The sequence below is a fragment of the Acinonyx jubatus genome, chromosome D1 (genome assembly GCF_027475565.1).
Source record: "Acinonyx jubatus isolate Ajub_Pintada_27869175 chromosome D1, VMU_Ajub_asm_v1.0, whole genome shotgun sequence".
Taxonomy (NCBI): domain Eukaryota; kingdom Metazoa; phylum Chordata; class Mammalia; order Carnivora; family Felidae; genus Acinonyx; species Acinonyx jubatus.
The window spans coordinates 64996289-65019268 of NC_069390.1; the positions used below are offsets into that span (position 1 = coordinate 64996289).

Consider the following 22980-nt stretch of genomic DNA (forward strand, 5'->3'; position numbering starts at 1 on the left):
CCTTTAAGATACAACAGTACTTATTTGTATCTTCATGTTGGTATTATCTCTTGTTCCCTTGTGTTTATTTTCACAGTGTACATACAAAGCTGCATGCTCCTTGAGGGCAAGTCCACATTCTCACTCTACAGCATATTGTAGTAAGACCTCAGTAAACAGCTGTTAACTAAAATAATATGCGGTGCATTGTTTTAACTGGATTTTTTATTTAAATATGGCTGGCTCTAATTTCAAAAATGGGGAAAGAAAAGAGAGAGAGAAGAAAAACCCTGAATCTACAGAAATGAATGGTTTATGAAATCTAAATTATTCATAGATCAATAATTAACAACATATTGCTTTTTAACTGAGAGCTCTTTTGTGTTTCCAGCTGAAACACAGTGCAGATCAGGGTTTCTATAGTTACAGGGCAGAGTTTCAGAATATATTTCAGTGTGAGAGGAGAATATTTGAGTGGAAACAGCTGAACAAAAAATTTCATATCTAACCTCAGATATTAAAGCAATATGTTTCACTGAGAGTTTCTATTTGCACCCAACAGACAACAGTTGGGAACAGTACAAGGAAGACTTTGGATAAGGTAAGCTGCCAAGTGGAAAGATGTTCACTGAGAAAATGCCTGTTCTGAGCTACTTCAGCTTTTCTCAGTTTTAATCCAAGAGCAAATGTTAATTCATATTCATCTCTTCGAATCCTTCTAAAACTGTTGTTACAGCCCTGACTTTATCCTGGCTTCTTTGCATTAACCAGGCTGATTATGGAAAACACTAGTACATTAGATGATGCCAAAATGACACACAGAGGATACATGGTTTTGATCAGGCTATGCAAAAAATTCTGTCCAGACCCACAGAACTCACAGGGCTCCAAACATATATTAGGCTGAATTTGGGATTCTACTAACTATTTGGATAGACTATTCTAATTTTTACCCCCTGGATTCCAAGCTCAACCTTTTTTTTAGATTTCTTAAGAAATGTCTCCATTAGGCCATCTTTAGTGGTTCATCCCTTAAATGGGTTGCAAAGAATGTTATGTCAGATGGACACACACACACACACACACACACACACACCTGTTATTTGCTATGGTTTATGATTAATCTTCAAAGAGGCCATAGAAAAAAGTAAAAAACAATTTTTAAAGGTGGCAGGGTTTTGGCTCACTCATGGAAGTGAGGAAGTCGGAAAGTTTTGCTTTCTCTTGGGATTGAAAATTTCATTAGTCATGATAATGAGAATAATATAAGTGGTGGCTGAAGCTTTAACACATAATTATTAGCAAAAAGATTCCTTTACATTTATATCCTCTCATTTGGTTCCCATGATAATCAAGTGATGTAGGTATTACTGACCCCATTTTATGGCTGGGAAAGCTGACACTTGAAGCTTGCCAAGTTTAGAAAGTGGTAGGAATAAGGGCCTGAGCACACAGCGGCTAAAAGCTAACTTGACTGCCTCTCCACATCTACTTAGTTTGAGAAACAGCATTCAAGGATCTTCCACGGCTTTCTCCACAATGGGAATTCTCAACACAAATGAGATTTTGGATGGGTCATACACGGTTTTAAGGTCAATACAGTTCTTCGGAAGTTTTCATTAAGTTTTTCACAAATGATAACCAACCCCCTCCCTTGAATCCCCATATCCCAAATGTCCTGAATTAAATAAACCATAACTGAATGCAAGTGTATAATCATTGAGCTAACACCATACCATAAAAGGCTGGGCTTAAAGTTTAGAATAAATTTTAACACAGAAATTTAGGTTAGCTAAATGACTATGTGCAGCATTATAAATATTGAATTACATGATAAATATTGAATTGGTTTCTCTCCTTTGCAGTCTTTCTGTATTCACCGCAGGCCCATCATTGTCTTACTTTCCCTTCACAGAGGGCCATGTTGATTACCTCTTCCAGTGGTAGCAGTGACTGTGGCTTATGTTTTCTCCTAGCTACCACAGGCCCTTCCTCTCTTCTAGTGCTTCTTGAGATGCAAGAGGATAGTTTATCGCTCAAATGAGAGGTAGGGCTGGGAAATAGGGTTCTGTATAATGCTGTGTTCTTTCAGGCACTAAAAGCTCAAAATATGAAGAAAGGAAAACACCTATCATTTGAGTATGCACAAAGTATTCGATGTTGTACTTGGCCTATATTATCTATAACTGTACAATGATCCAGGGTCTAAGAAGGAGCTGGGCATAGAGTAGGTGCTTAATAAATCTTTGTTGAATAAATGAATGAATGAATGAATGAAAGCATGAATAAACCCTCAAGGAGCATTCTTGACTTGGATGTGAAAACTAAGGCTCAAGAGTCAGGTGACTTGCCCACACAAATGGTGTTTTTCATAAAAAGTTATTTACCATTGCATGACTTTTTCACTTGGCAAGAGTCCTTATAAAAGTTTAGCATTACCTTCCTTAATTATGTTACTAAGTAAGATTCCTTTGGTAGATATACATGATATTAAAGTCCTCAGATCTTTACCTAAGGAAATGGTGGACCACTTGTAGAGAAAGACTGAATTGAAATGAGAAGTACTACCTTACTTTTCTCACACTCAAGAGGCAAGCAATTAATTAGATTGTTTAAGCAGAAATAATCCTCTCCACCCTAGTCTGGTCACTGACCAAAATCCTGAAAATATAAACTGGATGGCAAAGTCTGAACAATCAATTCTGACAGCTAGCTTCTCCAGGGAGTTCCGAATAGTCATGCTTCAATGAGCCCAACTGTCTCCCTCTGCCCTCTCACCCATTCCCCATCTGGCATTTTCACGTTCTGGCCAAACACATAATGAGGTCAGGCTTGGAGCCCTGGATGGTGGGAACATCACTTGGTGCTGGGTGTTCCTGTGCTGTGCTCTACAAGGATGGAAATGTCACCCACGTTACTGGCCACAGGCTCACTGTGAAAGCTAGGTGCCTAAACCTTAAGGCAATGCTAGTGACACGCTTGTTATCTGAGAACCCAGGTGGTCATCACTGAGGGGCAATGACTAAAGACTGGGATTAGCAGACTGTAGAAAAGCATCCTATCTTGGCGACTCACAAACTACCTAATCTCAGAAAGCAGTGATTCTATGCTAAGAGTCCAGGTTTTAAAGTCACACAAACCTGGTTTTGAACACTGCATTTGCCACTTACTCTCTGTGTGACTTGGGCAGGTCATTCAGCCTCTTAGGATCTCAGGATTCATGCTGGTAAACTTAGAGTATTGACACAGACTTCAGAAAATTACGGTGAACATTAAATGAGGTAATATGAGAGAATTGGTTAGCACCGTGTCTGATACATATTAAGACCTCCTAATTGACAATTCTAATATACCCTTGGTGTAGTGGAAAGGCATGTGGTCTTGTTTTCAGAGAGACGTGGGTTCAGCCAGTGGCTGGTTGTGCATCCTTGGGCAAGTTACCTGACTTCTTGGACCCTTGGTTTCCTTACGAGGCTTTTGTGAAGATGAAATGAAATTATGTATTTGAAAGCACCTGGCACAATACATGGCTGGTGCTATCATCCAATGGAATGCATCTCTCTGTCTGGTGTCCTTTCACATCCCTTTGCCCCTGCTATGGACTGAGTGTGTTTACCCAAAATTCATAAGTTGAAGCCCTGGTGCCTAGTGTGATGGTATTTGGAGGTGGGGCCTTTGGGAGATAATTAGGTGGGGAGGATGGAGCCCTCATGAATGGGGTTAGTGCCGGTATAAGTAGAAACATGAGAAATGATCTCTCTGTTAGCCATGTGAGGGTACAGCAAAACGACCATCTGTACCCAAGGAAGAGGGCCCTCACCAGGAACCCAAACAGCCAGTGCCTTAAATTTGGACTCTCCAGCCTTCAGAACTGTGAGAAATAAATGTCTATTGTTTAAACCTTCCAGTCTATGATATTTTGTTATGGCGGCCCAAGCTGACTAGGACAAGTACCTTTAGTTACAAATAGCCCTCATTAACCTAATCACACTGTAGCTAGGCACGCTGTGTTGTCCCACAAATGTTGGGCTCCAGAGACAGTGACCTAATGACAGCGCTTGGCACACAGACACTGCTCAAACAATGTTTGCTGAATTAAATTTTGTCGAGTTTTATTTTTGTAACTTTGGGAGGAAGGATTACATATAAGTTAAAAGTATCAATTCTGTAGCCTGGATTCAAATCCCGGTTCTGCCACTTACTAGTTGGACAATTTCAGGCAAGCTAATTAACTTCTTTATGCCTCAACCTCCTGGTTTGTAAAATGGGCACAATCATAATATAACATCTCTCATAGGGTTATGATGAGGTTTAAATAAGTTCATTGTAAAGGGTTTAAAACAGTGCCTAGCATGCTCTTGGAGTATTTTGTTAAATAAAATTTCTTTATCATCTTCAAAAAAAAGGAAGGCAATAATTATCATACTCTCCATCTTGGTGTAATTGGGATGATTAAATGGAATCATCAATAGAGAAACATATTTGTAAAGGGTGAAGTCATGCCCTGATGTAACCCATTAAGAGATTTTCCCAGATGAGCTCTACTAGTTGACTTATACTCAGAAAAGGGACTATAAAGGAATTAAAGATTGAAAAATGAACCCCAATCTAATAGTAAATCATATTTGAGCAGCTCCCACTTATTCTGAGCTGTTGTTGTAAGATGCTGAATATAGTGTGAAATGAGAAAGCCTCATTTAAAAGTAAAATATTAAAGAACAGGCCTAGGACAGGCTCATGACAGATTTTGTGTGTGTGTGTGTGTGTGTGTGTGTGTGTGTGTGTGTTTTATTTTAGAGGGAGAGAGAGAGAGAGCAAGCAAGGGAGAAGGAAAGAGAAAGAGAGAGAGAGAGAAAGAATGAATCCCAAGCAGGTTCCAGAGCCTGACATGGGCCTCGAACCCATGACCCTGGGATCATGACCTGAGCTGAAGTCAAGAGTTGATGTTCAACTGACTGAACCACCCAGGTGCCCCTCATGATAGATTTTAAAGTCCATGCATAAGAACTCTTTGTGAGGTAGGATAATAAGTGATTTTTATTTCTTCTTTATACTTTTCAAAAATTTCCCATTTTTCTACAATGAAATGTGTTACTTTTATAAACACATAAAACAATAATGATAACATTTTTAAAAAAGATTTAAAATCCTAAGGAGAAAGTTGACAGAAACTCATTTATAGCCATAAGCACACCCACACGTACACACACATGCACACACATGTACACACATACGGAGGGGGAAGCTACTGCAGCATTCATAAGATAGAATGCAAATACATGTCAACATTAGAGTCACTAGACAAACTTCTTTTCCAGGCTAGCTGTAGTATGGTTGTTAAGATGGTTTTTATCCAAACTAGGGGAGAAAGCCAACTTAAGAACGACCACCAGCAGGTAGAAAATTACCTCAAGAGGCATAGCACTGGGAATGTTCCTTGTGGGGAAAATGATGTGTAATTGAACAAATGAAGGGCTACTGACGACTGGTTAGAATCACAGAACCTCTGGGTTGGAAAGGGCCCGAGAAATCATATAGTTCAACACTCTATCCAAACCTCGAATCCTCGATGCTAGATCTTCTATTACCAGAATCACCTGGATGGATTTACAAACACATTCAGATTTCCAGGACCCCCTCCAGATGGACTGAATTAGAATATGTGTGTGTGTGTGTGTGTGTGTGTGTGTGTGTATGTGTGTGTGCATGCACCCACAGGCACACATGGAAGGGAGGGTCAGAGAGGGAGGGAACAGGCACATCTAAGCTATTTTTTAATATAAAAATTTTTAAATATTTATTTCTGAGGGACAGAAAGAGAGACAGAGTGTGAGCAGGGGAGGGGCAGAGAGAGAGGGAGACACAGAATCTGAAGCAGGCTCCAGGCTCTGAGCTGTCAGCACAGAGGCTGACGCGAGGCTCAGACTCATTAGTCGTGAGATCATGCTGAGCCACCTAGGTGCCCCATATCTAAGTTTTTATAATGCTCCCTTGTTATGAAAACTATTGTTCTAGTTTGCTATCTTCCCAGGTAATCCATACCATCTCTACACAGCTGACTAGTAAAAGAATTTCTTTAAGATAAGCTGAAATCTATTCCTTCCTTGACACCCCACTTTTGTCCTTGGGGCCATATTCAAGAAGATAGCTCTTTCTTCTACAGAGCAGCTTCTCAGACAGCTCTGATGGATTAAATCAAAGCAGACCAAAATGCGTGTTGCCTTGACTTTTTTTTTTTTTAAGTAAACGGAAATGGAGAAACAGAATATAAACTAGTGCGGAGAGTCCATGCTTTGAATATACAACCTTTGAGAAAACACTACAAGCCATAGTTTAAACTCAGAATGTCCTCTCAAAGCAATGTCAGGCAACTATTCTGTGCCAAAAGGACGCTGGTGGGAAGGAAATTCCCCCATGGTGGTGATGACTGGAAGCTACTGGGACACATGGGAGAGGTGGCTGTTCTGAAGTATATTCCTGCCTTTCAAAAGCATAGTGGAAGAAAGGCTTGGAAGAGAAAGAGCATGGTGCTCTTGACATACAGAACTGATTATCTGAGTGAAAGTGGGAGTTGTGAGGTGGGTGGGGAAAAGGAGTAAGGAAAACAGTAAGTGATAAACCCAGTCTTAGGCCTCACCCAGATGTTCCACAGCTCATATTCCAAGCATCTGAATTTGGCATGAAGGGTTTTAATTTTCCCCCCATCAGTAGTTGAAGGTAATACATAGCTAGGACCTTTTATTAGTAAATCATACTTTATGTGACTTTCACCTGACCTTTCTGTAAAGCTATCTGGTAAATCTGAACCTCTGGAATAACACCTCTGAGTGTTTAAATCCGCATACATGCTAAGATAATCTTGAACATGTGGATGCTGGTAAATGTTTTAGGGAGGTGGTTGAAGCAGATCCCTTTTCTTGCTTTATGTCTTATCAGAGTCACCAGCTTTTGTAAATCCCTAACATGAAAAGAACAAGAATACTTAATTCATGTCACCTGTCACCACTGACAATTTCCCTGCAGACTGACTATCCCACTCAAATGGTTATTTTATAAACAGTTTGTCTTATCTTCATCTTCCCTTATTTCCACTCCCTGGATAGCTAAAAAGCATACAGTCTGAAATAGAAAAGGCAATTCTTACCTCCGTTTGCTAGGGATGACCCCCATCTCTTCACTGTCCCCCTCCAGTGTGACTCTTCTGGCTTGCCACCACTCATCATCTGAGGCGTTGATAACATGGAGAATATCTCCATACTTAAAACTAAGTCCTTGACTTGGCAGCCCACTGTCCTTGCTCTTGTCATAGTCAAACATGGCTCTGTAGAAATGACAAGAGAGAACGTTGTTAAGAACCTCTGGAGCACAGATTTCGGATTCATCATTTCGATTACCAAGTCTTGCCCTGAGAATCCATCATCCATTTGATACCAGCTCTGAGGCCTGACTCCCAGGACTGCAGTCCACATTCCCACTGCTGTGGTCACCAGTTAACATTGGTTCCTGCTTTTCCTTGGAGGCTGCAGGGACAGCCTACAGACTCCTAAAGCTGGGGTACTGCTTCCTTTCTTGGGGACCATCATATGTGGCAAGGTGATAATGGGAGATGTGGAAGCACCTGAGATGTTTTCCCTCCCACTACAATTGAAATCTAAAAGTCACTAAAAAGAAGGAAATAATGAAGAGAAACATGGGCATCTTTGTGAATGAAACATTTTGTGCTATGAACAAATCCTCTCAGATGTATGTATCAGTTCACAGAACTCTTTCTTTTATAATAGGGAGAAACGGTAACAACTTAAGTGCCCACCCATAGGTGACTGTGATCCTTCCACCCACTGGACTACTGGACCATTACTGAAGTAGAAAGGTTGCAATTCCATACCTATATTGTGAACCTGAAACTAATATAACCTGTATGTTCATTGCACAGGAATTAACATTTTTAATAAATAAACTGCAAATTAAAACCACAAAAGCATAAATAAAAAATAAAACAAATTGAATGGTTGTAGAGGTTAATAAAATAACATGAATAAGTGGTCAAAATGCAACAATAAAAATATAATTACTCCTATGTTTATGTGTATGTATATAGATAGATCAAAATCATATGGATAAGACAAATCTTTTTGCTTCCACAGAAGGCTAAGCCTACTTCAGCACTGCATTCATCATTCTGAATTGTAATTCTTGCTTTATGTACCATGTTTCCCTCACTAAAGAACACGTTCCCTTTGCTGAACTGAACACTCTTATACGTATAGATTGGTGGGGCAAGGGAATTGCAAATAGAATTGAAATGATCGCCAAGACCTTAGTAGCTAGGTGTTGCCTTAAGTAGCGGACAGTTTGTCTCAAGTCTTAGATTGCCTACCTCCTCTCATATCCCCCTGCCCTCACAAACCACCACTGCACACATACAATTTCTCAGGAGAAGCAGATTTTGCCACCTCTCTGCTTATTTCCCTTTGATTCCATTCTGAGAATTTCCTTAGAGCATAACCACTATGCAAGCAAAATTAGATAGATCTGGGGAACAGATTTTTCTAAGATCACTGAGGACCAAGTATGGTTCTTTTCCTTTCTTCTTCTTTTCCCCCCCTCTCCTCATGAAAGAAATGTCACATCTGCTGTCATGGCAACCAAAAAGAGCTGAAGACAGCATGTAGAACTCTCAAATACGGTAGAAAAATCTGAATTACTTGCAACACAGCTCTGTCTTCCATGAACTCTGTACCCAAGTAATGGAATAGGAGGAGAGTTTCTCCGTCTAAGTTCCCAGAATGACTCATTTCCACCTTGACCATCTGCATCTTCCCTACTGAAGACTTTGGCAAAGCTCTACCCAGGTGAAAGGGGGTTGAGAGAGGGCAGAGGTCCACTTCTGACACTGTCACTTCTCTGGCTGGGTGGTGAGACATAAATTAATTAACACTCATGAGCCACAGGTTTTTGTAATGCAAAATTAGTCCAATAACTACTTTCAGACAGAGCTGCTATAAGCATTAATAAGACATATGAGGCAGCCAGCTCACGGTGAGTGCACTGTAGCAGCGTGTAGCAGAGCAGTTAAGAATAGACTCAGGGGTCACACTGTCACGGTCATTTCCTGATTCTACTGCTTCTTACCAGTTATATAGCTGGTTTTCTGCGTAAGCTACTTAACCTTTCTGAGGCCTCAGATTTCTCATACATAACAGTTATGATGACAACAGCAATGGTAATAGTACCCCCATCATAAAATTGTTGCATGGATGGAATGTCACGTAAGGTAATACATGTGAAATAGAGCACGCACAGCAATGCCTGGCACATAGTGACAATCATCAAGTTTCAACTGTTACTATTTTCTTCGCTGTCCCCTTTGAGTGGATATCCATAAAAATCCTTTCTATAGATTCTACTCTGGGTTAACATAGTAAGCTTGAGACTGCTATCCTTAAAAAAAATTTTTTTAATGTTTATTTATTATTGAGAGACAGAGAGAGACAGAGCGTGAGCAGGGGAGGGGCAGAGAGAGAGGGAGACACAGAATCTGAAGCAGGTTCCAGGCTCTGAGCCGTCAGCACAGAGCCCAACATGGGGCTTGAACTCACAAACTGTGAGATCATGACCTCAGCCGAAATTGGACACTTAACCGACTGAGCCACCCAGGCACCCCAAGATTTCTATCCTTAAAAAGACCTTCCTACAAGGGTGGCTCATGGCTGACATCTGGGAAATTAGATTTTGGTTCTATTTCCCATTAAGAATGGCTCACAATGCCTAAACTGTGTATAAACAACATTTAAGGTGAACATTTGTTTTTCTTCTGTGAATCTGGAATTGTGGTATGTGCCAGGCAGAAGGTGACTACATTACCAGTCCCCCATATAAACCCTGGACCGTGAGGGGCGCCTGGTTGGCTCAGTCAGTTAAGCGTCCGACCTCAGCTCATGTCAAGATCTCACGGTTCATGAGTTTGAGCCCTGCATCAGACTCTGCTGTCAGCACAGAGCACACTTTGGATCTGGATCCTCTGTCTCCTTCTCTCTCTGCCCCCCCCGCCCCCCGCCTCTCTTTCTCTCACATACATACACACACACACACACACACACTCTCTCTCTCTCTCTCTCTCTCTCACTCTCAAAAATAAACAAACATAAAAAAAGATAATAAAAATAAAACAACCCCCCCCCCACCGAACTTTGAGTCTTTAATAAGCTTCCTTGTAGACAACACTTATACCTGCTGTCACAATTTGTTGCTGGAGGAATTAGGCATGTCCCATGTGACTCCACTGGGAGAAGGCTCTTGGAAGCTTGCGCCCAGTTTCCTCTGGATTTTGTCCCAAGCTCCTTTCCCTTTGCTGATTTTGCTTTGTGTCCTTTTCTGTAATAAATCATAGTCCTGAGTATGTCTATGCTGAGTTCTGTGAGCCTTCCCAGTGAATCATCAACCCTGGGAGTTTTCTTGAGGGTCCCCAACACTCTATAGATTGCAAATCATTTTCATATACACTACCTCATCTGTGACTCAATCCATTCTGATAAAGAATGTATGATGGATACAGCATTATCTCCTTTTTACAGATGAAGGATAGACTAACCTCAGCATACATGGCTTAGGGTCAGCAACTTCAGGCTGCAGCTTGGGTCTCCTGACCCAGAGTCCTGCTACAATGCTCTTCAACTTGTTCTCCATGACCCCCTCCCCCGAAACATGAGAGGTGGTGACAAGGTGGCAAGGATAATAACCATGATGGCTACCACTCCTTATGCTCATATTAGGTGCCCTGGCACTTTGTATCCATTGTCTTATTTGACATCATAACAACCTGAAGGTAAAAATTAGTATCCTCATTTTACAGATGAGGAAAGGAAGCTCAGGACAGTAGGACACCTGCCCAAGGTCACATGTACACATGTGGTGGAGACTACACCTAGAATATGGTCTGTCTGGCTCCAAAATCCATGTTCTTGGACATTTCATTGTGAGGCTCAGTTTTCCAGCCTGTTATCCTCTGGTCTTGCTCACAATTTAGCAGTACCAGGAGTTTTTATCCTCCCTTCAGGGCTGACCATCCTCTCCCACCCTCCCCCCCAAATCCCCAAAGCTCCCTTACTGATCACTTCTTGTCCCAGTATTTTTTAAAACAAATTTTAAATGTTTTATTTATTTTTGAGAGAGCACAAGTGAGGGAGGGGCAGTGAGAGGGGGACAGAGGATCCAGGGCGGGCTCTGCACTGACAACATCGAGCGATTTGGGACTCGAATTGCAAGACCATGACCTGAGCCTAAGCTGGACGCTCAGCTGATAGGTGTCCCTATCACAGTGTTTTTTTGTTTTTGTTGTTGTTTTTTTTTTGTTTTGTTTTTTTTAGTCCTAAGGGTCTTTGAACCTCTGGTTTAGCACCAGGCTCTTTATGGATGTCAAGCCATCAGGAAAACTGGCAGGTGGCTGCCAAGAAGGCAGGCTCTAGGGTGAGACTGCTTGGGTTTGCAACTTTTTGACCATGTGAATTTTAAGCAAGTTACTTGGCTTCTCTGGGCTCCAAGTTTTCTTAACTGTAAAACTGGCACATAATAACAGCACCTACCCCAAAGGGATGTGGTGAGGATTAAGTAAAATAATATATGGAAAGTACTGTAACAGCAGCCTGGCACTAGTGATTGCTCAATAAATGGTAGTTACTATTACTCTTATAATTGTTTTTCTGAAAAATGTGCTGGCCTTGACTCAGGGAATCTGCTGGGACTGTGGCCCTTAGTAGCTGTCTTGTGGACTGTGTACAAAAAAACATCTAAAATATCTCTCCAACCTCAGAGTCCAGTTCAGCACTGGGCACAGAGTAGACCCTCAGTGTCAGTCCGTGAAAATGTTTCAGATGAACTTTGAAAGCCCCGCTTCTCTCAAGCCTGTGTCCTCATGTGTAAGGGAGGGGAGTAGAGACTGTTCTGGTGGTCCTCACCGGGGCAGACATTCAATCTACTGTGCTCTGTTCTAATTCCCAAGAATCCTGGAGGGAAGGTTTCCCACTCCTGCCTTCAGCCATAGGTATCCTCGCAGAAGGGGCTCACAACACGTTCTTCCCGAGTTCTGTTTATCTCAGACAATCTGCCACTCTAGGATTACATGGATTTCAGACTTGTCAGGCCCCTGAAAACAAGCAGCCGATGCATTTCAGTGGCTTCTGGCTCCTTTGGATATTAATGGATCTTCATGTCTGGGAAAAATGTTACAGTGCCCCGTCACCTAATTTAAAAAGCGGTAAGCTGTTTTTAATTTGTTTTATGTGCTAATTCATCAGAGCAACTTTTACAAAATGCCATTAAGACTCACACTTTCCACCCAGGGTGCTTTTAACAAGTCCATTAGACAAGTAGAATTAGACAGGAATAATGCAATGACTCTCCCATCCCTCCTGCCCCTCCTGCATTTCACCATGCGGTGGCCCTTTGCCGACTGGGGAAGTCTAATAAGGGAAGTGAAGAGCTGCTCGTTTTCATGGCTGTGTCACATGACTGAGACACCTGACAATTGATGGAATTTGTGCTTCTTAAGTGGCCTACAACGTTGTGAAAGACTCTATTTTTACCTCATCCAAAGTACTGGCCAGGCAAGGCAGCATCTGGATTATGTGCCAAGCTTTGGAGAGAGAAGAGACCTAGGTAATGTCCCAACTCTGCCATTCCTGCTTGTGAATTTGGGGCATGTTACTTAACTTCCTAGATGATCTCTTCACCAGAGATCATCATTCCATCAACTATGAAATGCAGAGAATGATGGTTTTAAGTCAAAAGATTGTTATGAAGATATCACTCTAGGGTGACGCATGAGAAATGCCCAACACACACACAGAATGAGTTCCACTTTGTTATTATTCTGACAACAATTTTGCCAGGTAAGCCTTTTTTATCTCATAAAGGAAATGAGACCCAAGGAGCTGAAATGAAAAAAAGCTAATAAGTAGCAGAACCAGGATTCAAATATACATAGATGTGTCTGAATCACAAGCCCATGCTCCTGACTGTAGAATTCAGCCTGGAATTCCTGATAAGGAATGTTGTCCTTAGACCTCATCTCCAGAGATTTCATGATTTGGTGATTGCATTCATAATGACACCATGGGCTAGACATGAGGGGAGAGGCATGAGTAGTTTACTGAGTGCACAGTTAGTTCTCACAACTACCTCACAGTACATGGATTGGCCTTGTACTGCAGATGAGGAAATATAGACTTAAGCAATATGCCCAGTGACATACCAGCTAGCAAGTGATAGGGCAGGACTGAATTCAAGACCTGTTTGCCTCCATCATTTATGTTATTAAAAGCAAGTTGCCATATTTAAAAGCCTTGAACTAAAGCCTAATTACCAGTTGAAAAATCCAAAACCAAAAACCAAAAACACCCCCCAAAAACCTAACCCTCCCACCCCCAAAAAACCCTGTCTGACTCTAAGGCTTGTGGACTTGCTACATCAACCCATGTGTTGTTTTTGCAAGGAACCCTCTCCAATCAAAACCACCCGTATTCTCTATTGGGCTTAGACTGCAGTAATATTTAATAATCATGGACCATAAGAGCACATGTGTTCTCTGTGTTGTTCAGAGGACTGAATTTTGGCTGACCCACTTTAAGGCTGGTATAGCAAACAATCACAAGGGTGAAGAGAACCCCCAGGACCATGCCGGTAAGAACTGGAAAAATTACTTGATGTGTCTTGTGGTTATCGAAAATATGGTAGGGAAAATAATTCCCTAACCCCTTCTTTGCAAGGATGTCCACACCTCAATCCCCAGAGCCTGCAAATATGTTACCTTATGTGGCAAAAGGGATTTGCAGATATTACCAAAGTTAAAGGTCTTAATATGGGGAGAGTATCCTTGATTATCTGGGTGGGCCCAATTCAATCACACGAGTCCTTAAAAGTAGAAGAGAAGGCAGAAGAATAGGTCAGAGAGCTGTGACATGAGGGGTACATGACTGCCATTACTAGATTTGAAGATGGAGGAAGGTAATTTGTCATGGCAGCAGTAGAAAACTAATAACAGAGGACAGGAAGAAGATGGTTTACCAGAAGGCAGGTAGAAGGCAAAGGCTACCAGTTTGATGATCCTGTTTAAGATTCTTTGGAATAAAAACAACTACTCAACAACTATAATAACAGCCCACTAAATGCCTATTATTGGCCAGCCATGTGCAAATACCTTTGTTTTACATAATTTTATCTTACTGAATCCGTGTAAATAGCTTATAATAGAAGTATGATGATTTCTACTTTGCAGACAAAAAACGTAAGGCTTTGATTTGTTAACACTTATACTTTATCCAATTATCACAAAAACCCTATGAGATAAATACTATTGTTCTTATGTTCAAATAAGGAGACTGAGGCACAGAAGTGCAGCCTTTTCTTTCTCTGAGGTTGTAAAGCACTTTGCTTGCACCTCTCTTGGGAAGCCTACAATGTCCAGTCTTGAATGGGAATGTGTTTTACCTCCTTTATTGGATTAAAAGCTACTGAAGGTCAGAGGCTCCCGGGTACAGCTTCTGCACAGAGTCTTTGTAGATGCTTTATAAATGAACAAATCGAGGTGCCTGGGTGGTTCAGTTGGTTAAGTGTCTGACTTTGGCCCAGGTCATGGTTTCCTGGCTCGTGAATTTGAGCCCCACGTCAGGCTCTGTGTTGACAGCTCAGAGACTGGAGCCTGCTTCGGATTCCATGTCTCCTTCTCGCTCTGCTCTCCCCAACTTGTGCACACATGCTCGCTCTCTCTCTCTCTCACAAAAATAAATAAACTTAAAAAAAATAATTGAACAAATCAACCAGTAGGTTACTTCCTTCTGTGCTGTGAACTTGTTTGGGCTACAGAAGACTTTGTTTCCATGACAAATTTAAGACCCACGAAGTGGAGTGCTTTGACCCAATTTCCTTAGTCTTCTGAAGTTGAGGCTTCTGCCTGATTAGAGGAGACTTGGTTCTCACCTCTCTGTGCAGCAGGAGCACGAACAAGAACAGCGGAAGATAAAGTCTGCTCTCTGCTGCATCCCACTGTGCCTGACTTAAGTGAATGTGTTCCGTTGTTGATGTAAGCAGCTGAGGATAGTGTAAAAAGTGTAGACATTGGAGTAAAAAGACACACTCAAGTGAGTCCACCTCTTTCTAGCTGAGTGTCGCTGAGAAAATCTGTGGATCAATCTGAGCCTTTGTTTATCAATGAATGGGTTTAATCTTTCCTAGGTCTCAGCATATTTGGAGAGATTGAATGAGACAACATAGGAAAAGTCTTTAGCACACTAACTGCCAACCTTTACTGCCAACCTTTGTTCCTTTACTTCACCCCTTCCCTACTATGAAAATGAGAGAGTTATTTCTACAAGTATTGGCAGGAGATGATAGTATGGTGTTTTAAAAATACAATATAAAAATACACATATAGTAAACTTTCTCAAAACATTTTCCCACTGGGAGGATGTGGGAAAGGGATCTGCACTGGGAGCAGAGGGATCTGTACTTTAGGTGCTATCATTTTTTAAATTCAGCCATTTCCAATAGTTTTTCCTTCTTTTTATTTTTTTTAAGTTTATTTATTTATTTTGAGAGAGAGAGCATTCATGAGGGAGGGGCAGAGAGAGAGAGAGTAGGAAAGAGAGAATCCCAAGCAGGCTCCGCACTGTGAGCACAGACCCTGAGTTGGGGCTTGAACCCACGAACAGTGAGATCATTACCTGAGCCAAAATCAGGAGTTGGATGCTTAACCAATTGAGCTACCAGATGCCCCTAGTTTTTCCTTCTTAAAAGCATTCATTTGCCCATTCACAAATCTAATAAATGTTTCAAAAATAGAGATGGCACCCTGCAAGTAGATAGAAGCTTGGATGGAATTAGGAAAGCAGGGCTCTGGTTCTGGCTTCAATGTAATCTCACTGTATGATCTTGTGTAAATTTCTTTATCTCTTTGGGCTCCAGCTTCTATGTAATCAACAGGCCAAAAGCACTTCTTGAAGCACATTTCAGCTATTATATTCTATGCCTTGTCTAGCAAGGCACTGTTGGGGACTCAGGTTAACCTTCCACGTGGCTGGGGGCACCTGAGTGGTTCAGTCAGTTAAGCGTTCGACTCTTGATTTTGGCTCAGGTCATGACCTCACAGTTTGTGAGTTCGAGCCCTGTGTTGGGCTCTGCTCTGACAGCATGGAATTTGCTTGGGATTCTCTCTCTCCCTCTGCCCCTCCCTGGCTCATGCTCTCTCTCCCTCTCTCTCTCTCTCTCTCTCTCAAAATAAATAAATTAACATTAAAAAAATCTTTCCATGTGGCTGATAGTATGTGTGTCTCCGAGGATTGTGTTTGCTTTGTGAAAATCACTGCTCTGTGTCATCTCCTCCACCAATCCTAGAACCTCTTTTCCCCTCCCTACACCCTCACCGGGAGTTAAACACCCCTCTCATATGCTCTTATATCACATTGTATTGTGACTTTTAATCTTTGCAAATTCTAATTTGTATATGCATGGGGGGAAGGAGAGGCTCATATTCATCCTATCCCCAGGGTCTACCACAAAGCAGATGTCCAATAAAAGTTATTTTTTGTTATTAAATTTGTCACCTATTCTTCTCATAGGGCAATTCCTGGAATTCAGTTGTTTACATTCTTTCCTAGAAGGCAGGGACAATTGGCAACAATAGGTAAGAAAAGCCTGTGCAGCATCTGGCATTGGGCTCCCTATCTTTCTTAGGACGATGAAGATCTGTGCAATTTTCCTGTCTCTCAAGTCAGAACACGTTCATCTCAGGGAAGAAGGCAACACACAGCTCTGTATAGACTACTTTTCATGTCTCCTCGAGGAGCCATAACATACATACCCTTGTGGATCAGTCATCATATCCAGACCGACTGAAGTGTACTGTGGCCACTTAATTTCCCATCTATTTCAATAATGAATTAATTGTCCATGGTGAAAAGGGTGGCTGAATCCACCAGTGGAACAGTCTTAGTGGATAACACATTAGCTTCTGTCAGTCCTTGCCAAGAGAGCACTAAGACGCTGTCTTTGAGTGATTACTGAACACAGTAGGACTTACAATGTGCCAGGCACTGCTCTAGGTATTTATTATCCATGATTCATAGATACTCCTTAAAGTGCAGGCATTATTCCATTTTATAGAAGGGTAAAAATGCACTGTGGTATCACATGGGTTATGCCATGTGATCATTAATAACCTTATAAGGCAGGTTTGTCCCCTGGAAAGATACTCTTCTCGGGGTGCCTGAGTGTCTCAGTTGGTTAAGCATCCAACTGTTGATTTTGCCTCAGGTCATGAACTCATAGTTCGTGAGATGGAGCCGCATCAGGCTCTGTGCTGACAGCGTGGAGGCTGCTTGGGATTCTTTCTCTCCTTCTCTCTCCGTCCACCCCCCTAATATATAAATAAATAAATTTAAAACAAACAAACAAAAAGATGCTGTTCTTATCATGCCAGACTGTTTCCTTCTATGTTTGGAGGACATTGGGAAACTGTCAATTTCTACTGTACCCAATGGGTCAGGCAGTCACTGTCATGACTGGAGATGGAATTAATTGGGCACCAATGAGAGGTCCTTACAGCCTGGGCTTCTCCACAGTTGTGGCAATTTGATGATAATCAGGGAAGAAGCATTACTTCCAGGGGCAACAACTCTCTCTCTCTCTCAGTCTCTCCTGAGTCATCAGTGCTCTCCATGCCTTAGGGACACAGTGTGAGCAGACTTCCTGTGTCCGGAGGCCACTGTGTTGATCATTTCAGACAAGTAATCATTAGAAGCTCCAGGGACGGGTCCCACTCCAGCCTGCTTTCTCTCTCAGGGTGTCCTAGCAATCTGTCAGGTTGGTTTACATGGCAGTCCCAACTGACAGGACCTCATCTGAGGGAAGCAGAGGCAAGTCTGAACCTGCCCAAAGGCAGGGCTCCACAGACCATGGCGGATGGTACTTCAGATTTCAGGGTTGAGTTGAGGCTGTAAAAATTAATCATCTTAAAACCATTGTCTTTTCCCCCAAATGCCATCAGCCAGCTACTCGGAAATTGAAATATGGGAAAGGGAACATGACCAGGATGAATAGCCCAGGCTTTACGACAGTTCTGAAAGCTTTTATGTTCTGGCCTTGTTTATCAGGCAATCAAAATATATTAATCAAGATATTACATAAAGGCTGACAGAGCCCTGACTGCAGGCTTTTGTTTCTGATCCAAGCTAAAAATGTATATCAATCAGATAGTCTTGGGTTCAAAGAGTAGCTCTGCCATTTAACCAGCTGTGTGATTTTCATCTCTGTCCCTGGGTCTCCAAAGATGCAAAAGGAGGGACAAGATCCCTGTCCAATAGAGTCCTTATGAGAATTACACATATAAGACATTTTAGAACCTAGTAGGCTCTCAATATTTGTTAACTGAGTCTAAAGTCTAAATTCCTTTCCTGTAAATTCCATCCTTTTTTTCTAGTGTTGCTCACTAGAGCACAAACAAAGCAAGCCTACCTCTGCTTTCCAATAACACTTTAAGTATTTACTGACTGACAAGTAAGATCAGTTGGCTTGCCACCTGGTTTAGAAGAGATATTGGAAAAAGTTCATTTCTCTCATGAGCATATGGAAAAGGGGAGAAAGACATCCAAGAACGTTTGACATGACTACTCCAAATCCTTAGTGGTAGTGTATCAGGGTTGGTAATGAAATTCATATATCACGAAACCAGACGTTTGGACAAACTTCTGAGCTTGCTTTTTTGTCTACCAGTTTTCAGAAAACTGGATGGGAACAACAGGCCTGGATTGAGGGAAAGGATGACCCAGAATTAGGGAAAAGTCACCTCAAAATCTCTCCTATGTCCATAAATGCTCCCATTATCACTTTTTGAATGAGGACACATAAGATAGAAGATGGTTCCATTCTCATCCAGGTAAAAATACTGAGTTCAGGATGTAATTTAACTTCCACTTATGGATATGAGATAATAGTCATTTAATGCACTATCATTTACAGGGTGCCTCCTATACACCAATCACTGTGTTATTTGCTGAGGACTCAGCAATGAACAAGGGGCTTGCTTCCTGTTCTTACAGATCTTAATGTTGGGTTGTGAATAGAGGTAAGGGCATATTTATTCAGCTACTCACACATTCATTTATTAATTCAGCAAATATTTATCAAGCATGTACCAATGATGATATTAGGAGCTTGGGGTCTATCAGTGAATGAAAACAGACAAAAATTCTGCCTTCATGGAACTTATATTTTCATGAGAGGCCATAGAAATCACCACACAGCATAACAGGAGTTGATACTTGCTATGGAAAAGGTTAAAAAATAGGGCAGAGTAAGGGGTATCAGGATTTTTAGACAGGGTAGAACTGTGGTAGTGGTGAAGGTTGCATTTTTTGGGTGGGTGGGGGTGATCAAGGTAGGACTCACTGAAAGACAGGTGAGGCAAGGCTTGAAGGAGGTGAGGGAGTTAGTCATGAAGATATGTGAGGACAGTGTTTTAAGAAGAGGGAAAAGTCAGTGCAAAGAACCCAAATATAGTTAGAAGTCAGTGCAATATATGTTATCATATGAATTAGTATGGGAGGCTACAGGATCATAGAGCAGGAACCCCCATCAGGTGCTCAGAAAGAGCTGATGAATGGATAGCTCTCCCAGATCTACTAGCCGAGAGGCAGCAGCACACCTACCCACCCCACCCAACTGAGCAGGTGTGTCCTTCAGGCATTCTCCTATGGGAACCTCATCTCTCACAACAGTCATCTCACACCTTGGGGATTCTGCTTCTTCCCTCAGTGTTTCCTGCTTCCTGCCTCTCTTTGGAAGCAGGCATGTGAGCGGGGCCATGGAAAACCTTCCCTTCTCTCAGATGCTCTATCACAACTCACACCATGCAGGGGGAGTTTTTCAGCCAAGAATTTTTCTTAACATTGTTTAAAAAGTCAAAGCACTAACTAGATAGAAACAAGCATTTTGTAAATTTCAATCCTTTCTATGAAACTCATAACTTTCTCTGCAACCCCTGTCTGAGTCTATCCAGAGATAGGCTGAGCCTATTCCTTCTCTGTGCCAGGTTGCTACCTCATACAAGGTCTTGTGTTTGCACTCAGCAGGCTACATTTTAGTTGGTTTGCTGCGGATCTGTTTTCTCTTCTAGACTTCTCAGTTCCTGAGGGTTAGGACAGAGTCTCATTCATCTGTGTATCTCTTGAATGGAGCATGGAGCAGGAGGTGCTCACAACACAAGGCTAAATGGAATTGAACTGAATTCAGAACCCACACTGTGTGACCTTGGGAACATTACTTCATCTCTTCAAGTCTCTTTTGGTTGCCTCATCTGTAAAATGGGATTAAAAATACTATATTTTATCAATTTTAAGATGTACCTTTTTTCATTTCCATCTCTCTACAGTTAGGATGCATTGTATCTTACCATCAGCGCCATCTCATAATTTAATTGACAATATCTCTCCTTTCTTGGGATGTGCAGAGTACATCTTACAATCAATGACAACCTAGATTCACTGGAAAGTGTAGGAACTGTCTCACAGGCTCTTGTGAGGATTAATGAATTATGGATTAAAAAACCCTCAGATCAGATCATGAGCTGCTCTTATTGTCATACATTACGGGTCACATAGGGTCATCCCAACTTTTACTCTCCTGTACACATTTTTCTTTTAAATAACCCCCTGTAGTATCCTCTGTTCAGTGACTGTTCAGAAAGTGCTGACAGGCCAAATGCTGGGCTGTAACCTGACTTGCTTACGGAGAGTTCTGTTCAGCATTTTTCTTAGTTGAATGATGTGCCTGTAGGAAATGCCCCAGCTCTTGTGAGTAGTTTAGGAATTTAGGGAAAGAAGATGGAACTAATGATATCCAGAATATTAATGTCTATGCTTTTAGTCTTTATAGTTTCTGTGAATATTAGTAGCATTTACTCCAATAGCACAACTGTTTAGTGCTAATGTTTTCAAGCTGGGGCATTTTCTGTATGCCTAGTGTAAGTCCATCCATTCATTCATAGTCTATTGAACACCTACTACATGCCAGGTAACAGGACAATGGGAAACTTCCCAGCTCTGCCATTTACTTGTGCTGTGGCTATAGGCAATGTTTAAATTTTGTTTCTTATGAACAGATTCTTGTGTAAATTAAAGACTAATTCCTGCCTCCTATGAACTGAATGTTTGTGTCCCCACAGAATTCATATGTTGAAACCTTATCATGGAATGTGGGGCCTCTGGGAGGTAATTAGGATTGGGTGTGGTCATGAAGGTGGATTAGTGCCCTTAAGAATCATAAAAGAGTTTGCTTTTTCTTTCTCTCTACCATGGGAGGGTACACTGCCATGGGAGGGTACAATGCCATGGGAGGGTACAATGGCAGTCTGGAACCTGGAAGAGGGTTCACCCCAGAACCCTACCTGGATCTCAGACATCTAGTGTCCAGAACCATGAGAAATAATTTCTGGTGTATATAAGCCATCCAATCCATGGTTGTAGCAGCTTGAACTGATTAAAATACTGCCTAATAGACATTGTTGAGATTAAATGAGGTAACACATTTAAAACTCCTGCAACATGGTGCCTGCTGCATAGAGACATGGAAAGCTGCAAGAATAATATGTACTGGCAATGAAAACTATGTTATAACTCAACTTTCATGGAGTGCAGGAATTAATTAGTCCCAATTTGCCTTTATATTAATATTGATCTATCTGTTTAACATTTATGTGGCTCTTACTAAGTGCCAGACCTGTTGCTAGTGTTCTATTGGCAGTAAGTGCTGGGGGAGCTTGGTGTAGAGATATTTCCATGGGCTGGAGTGATGGGCAATGGGCCTTGCTCTCCCTACTGCTGCTGGCATTCCACTTGGTAAATTGATCAGATAGTCTTGTGGGACTGCTCTAAGGCAGCCAGTACATAAAACTTTTAAGTGTCTGAAACCATGCATTCATTCTTTTAGTCATAGTTAATGGGTGCCTATTGTGTGCCAAGGTATTATACTAGGTATTGTTATTATAGTGATAAACTAAGAAAAACAAGGTCACTTTTGGAATTTAGAGGAAAGACAAATATAGAAGAAATAATTACCAGTATGACACATCTTAAAAAGCACATGGGAAAATAACCCATCAGAGTATGTGGTGGAGAGAAATAGAACATACCCTGGAGAGAATGAGTTAGGGAGGCTTCCAGAAGGAGGTGCTGTCTAATCTAAGACCTGCAAGATGAGCAGATATAGTCAGAGAAGATTTATATGCAGAGGCTCTGAAGGAGGAAATAGCAGGCAGTGAATCTGAAGGAAGACCAATGTTCTGGATGGGCCAAGATGAGACCAGAATGAAGGAGAGGATAGTCCTGGAGGGTCCTGCAGGCTTATGAAACACACTTTCTTCTCCTCACAGCAGGCCACACAGGAGGCCATTAGAGGATTTTAAACAAGATAGTAAGATGATCAGATTTGCATTGAAAATATCTTTCTGGATATAAAGTAGAAAGTAGATTGGGCAAGAGCCAATGCTGAGACCCCAGATAGTGGGCTGTGGTAGTAATCCAAATGATGAGGACTTGACCAGGCTGGTGGTGGTGGGATAGACAGAAGTTCCAGGTATTTCCTTTAGCCAGTGTCTCTCTCACCATAATCTTAAGCAATGCTTTCAAAATTTTATTACCAGAACAAACCTTTTTTTTTTCTTTAGAGGAAAGCTTCTAAAAACATAGCAAATATCTGAAAACAGAGAGGAAAACTGGAACTTTTGGCCTCTCTTCCACTCCAAATGTGCAGTAGCCCAAAGGCCCCTAAGAGGAACCCTGGGGCTCCTTAATTCAGAGCATGAGTACCTTCAATCTAGTACATTAGTTACCAAGCACTTTAAAGTGAAGAAACTTCTTTCTTACTGATGTCATGACACCCCCAAACCCACTTCCAATTCCCACAGGTGTCCATTCACTTTCAAAATGAAATCTTGACATATATTCTTCTTGGAAT

The 22980-nt window shown here is 41.6% G+C and overlaps 1 protein-coding gene across 20 annotated transcripts in view; it reads right to left on the minus strand.

Moving 5' to 3' along the window:
• DLG2 (discs large MAGUK scaffold protein 2) overlaps nucleotides 1-22980 on the minus strand; it is a 2057646-nt gene that overhangs the window by 54793 nt on the left and 1979873 nt on the right. For 12 of the 20 annotated variants that reach the window (XM_053202597.1, XM_053202596.1, XM_053202592.1 and 9 more), the window contains one exon: nucleotides 7124-7300. In XM_053202597.1, coding sequence (XP_053058572.1) covers nucleotides 7124-7300 — 177 coding nt within the window. Of the gene's footprint in view, nucleotides 1-7123; nucleotides 7301-10209; nucleotides 10354-22980 lie in introns of all 20 variants that reach the window. The other 8 variants (XM_027039894.2, XM_053202582.1, XM_053202585.1 and 5 more) reach the window with 1 other exon arrangement.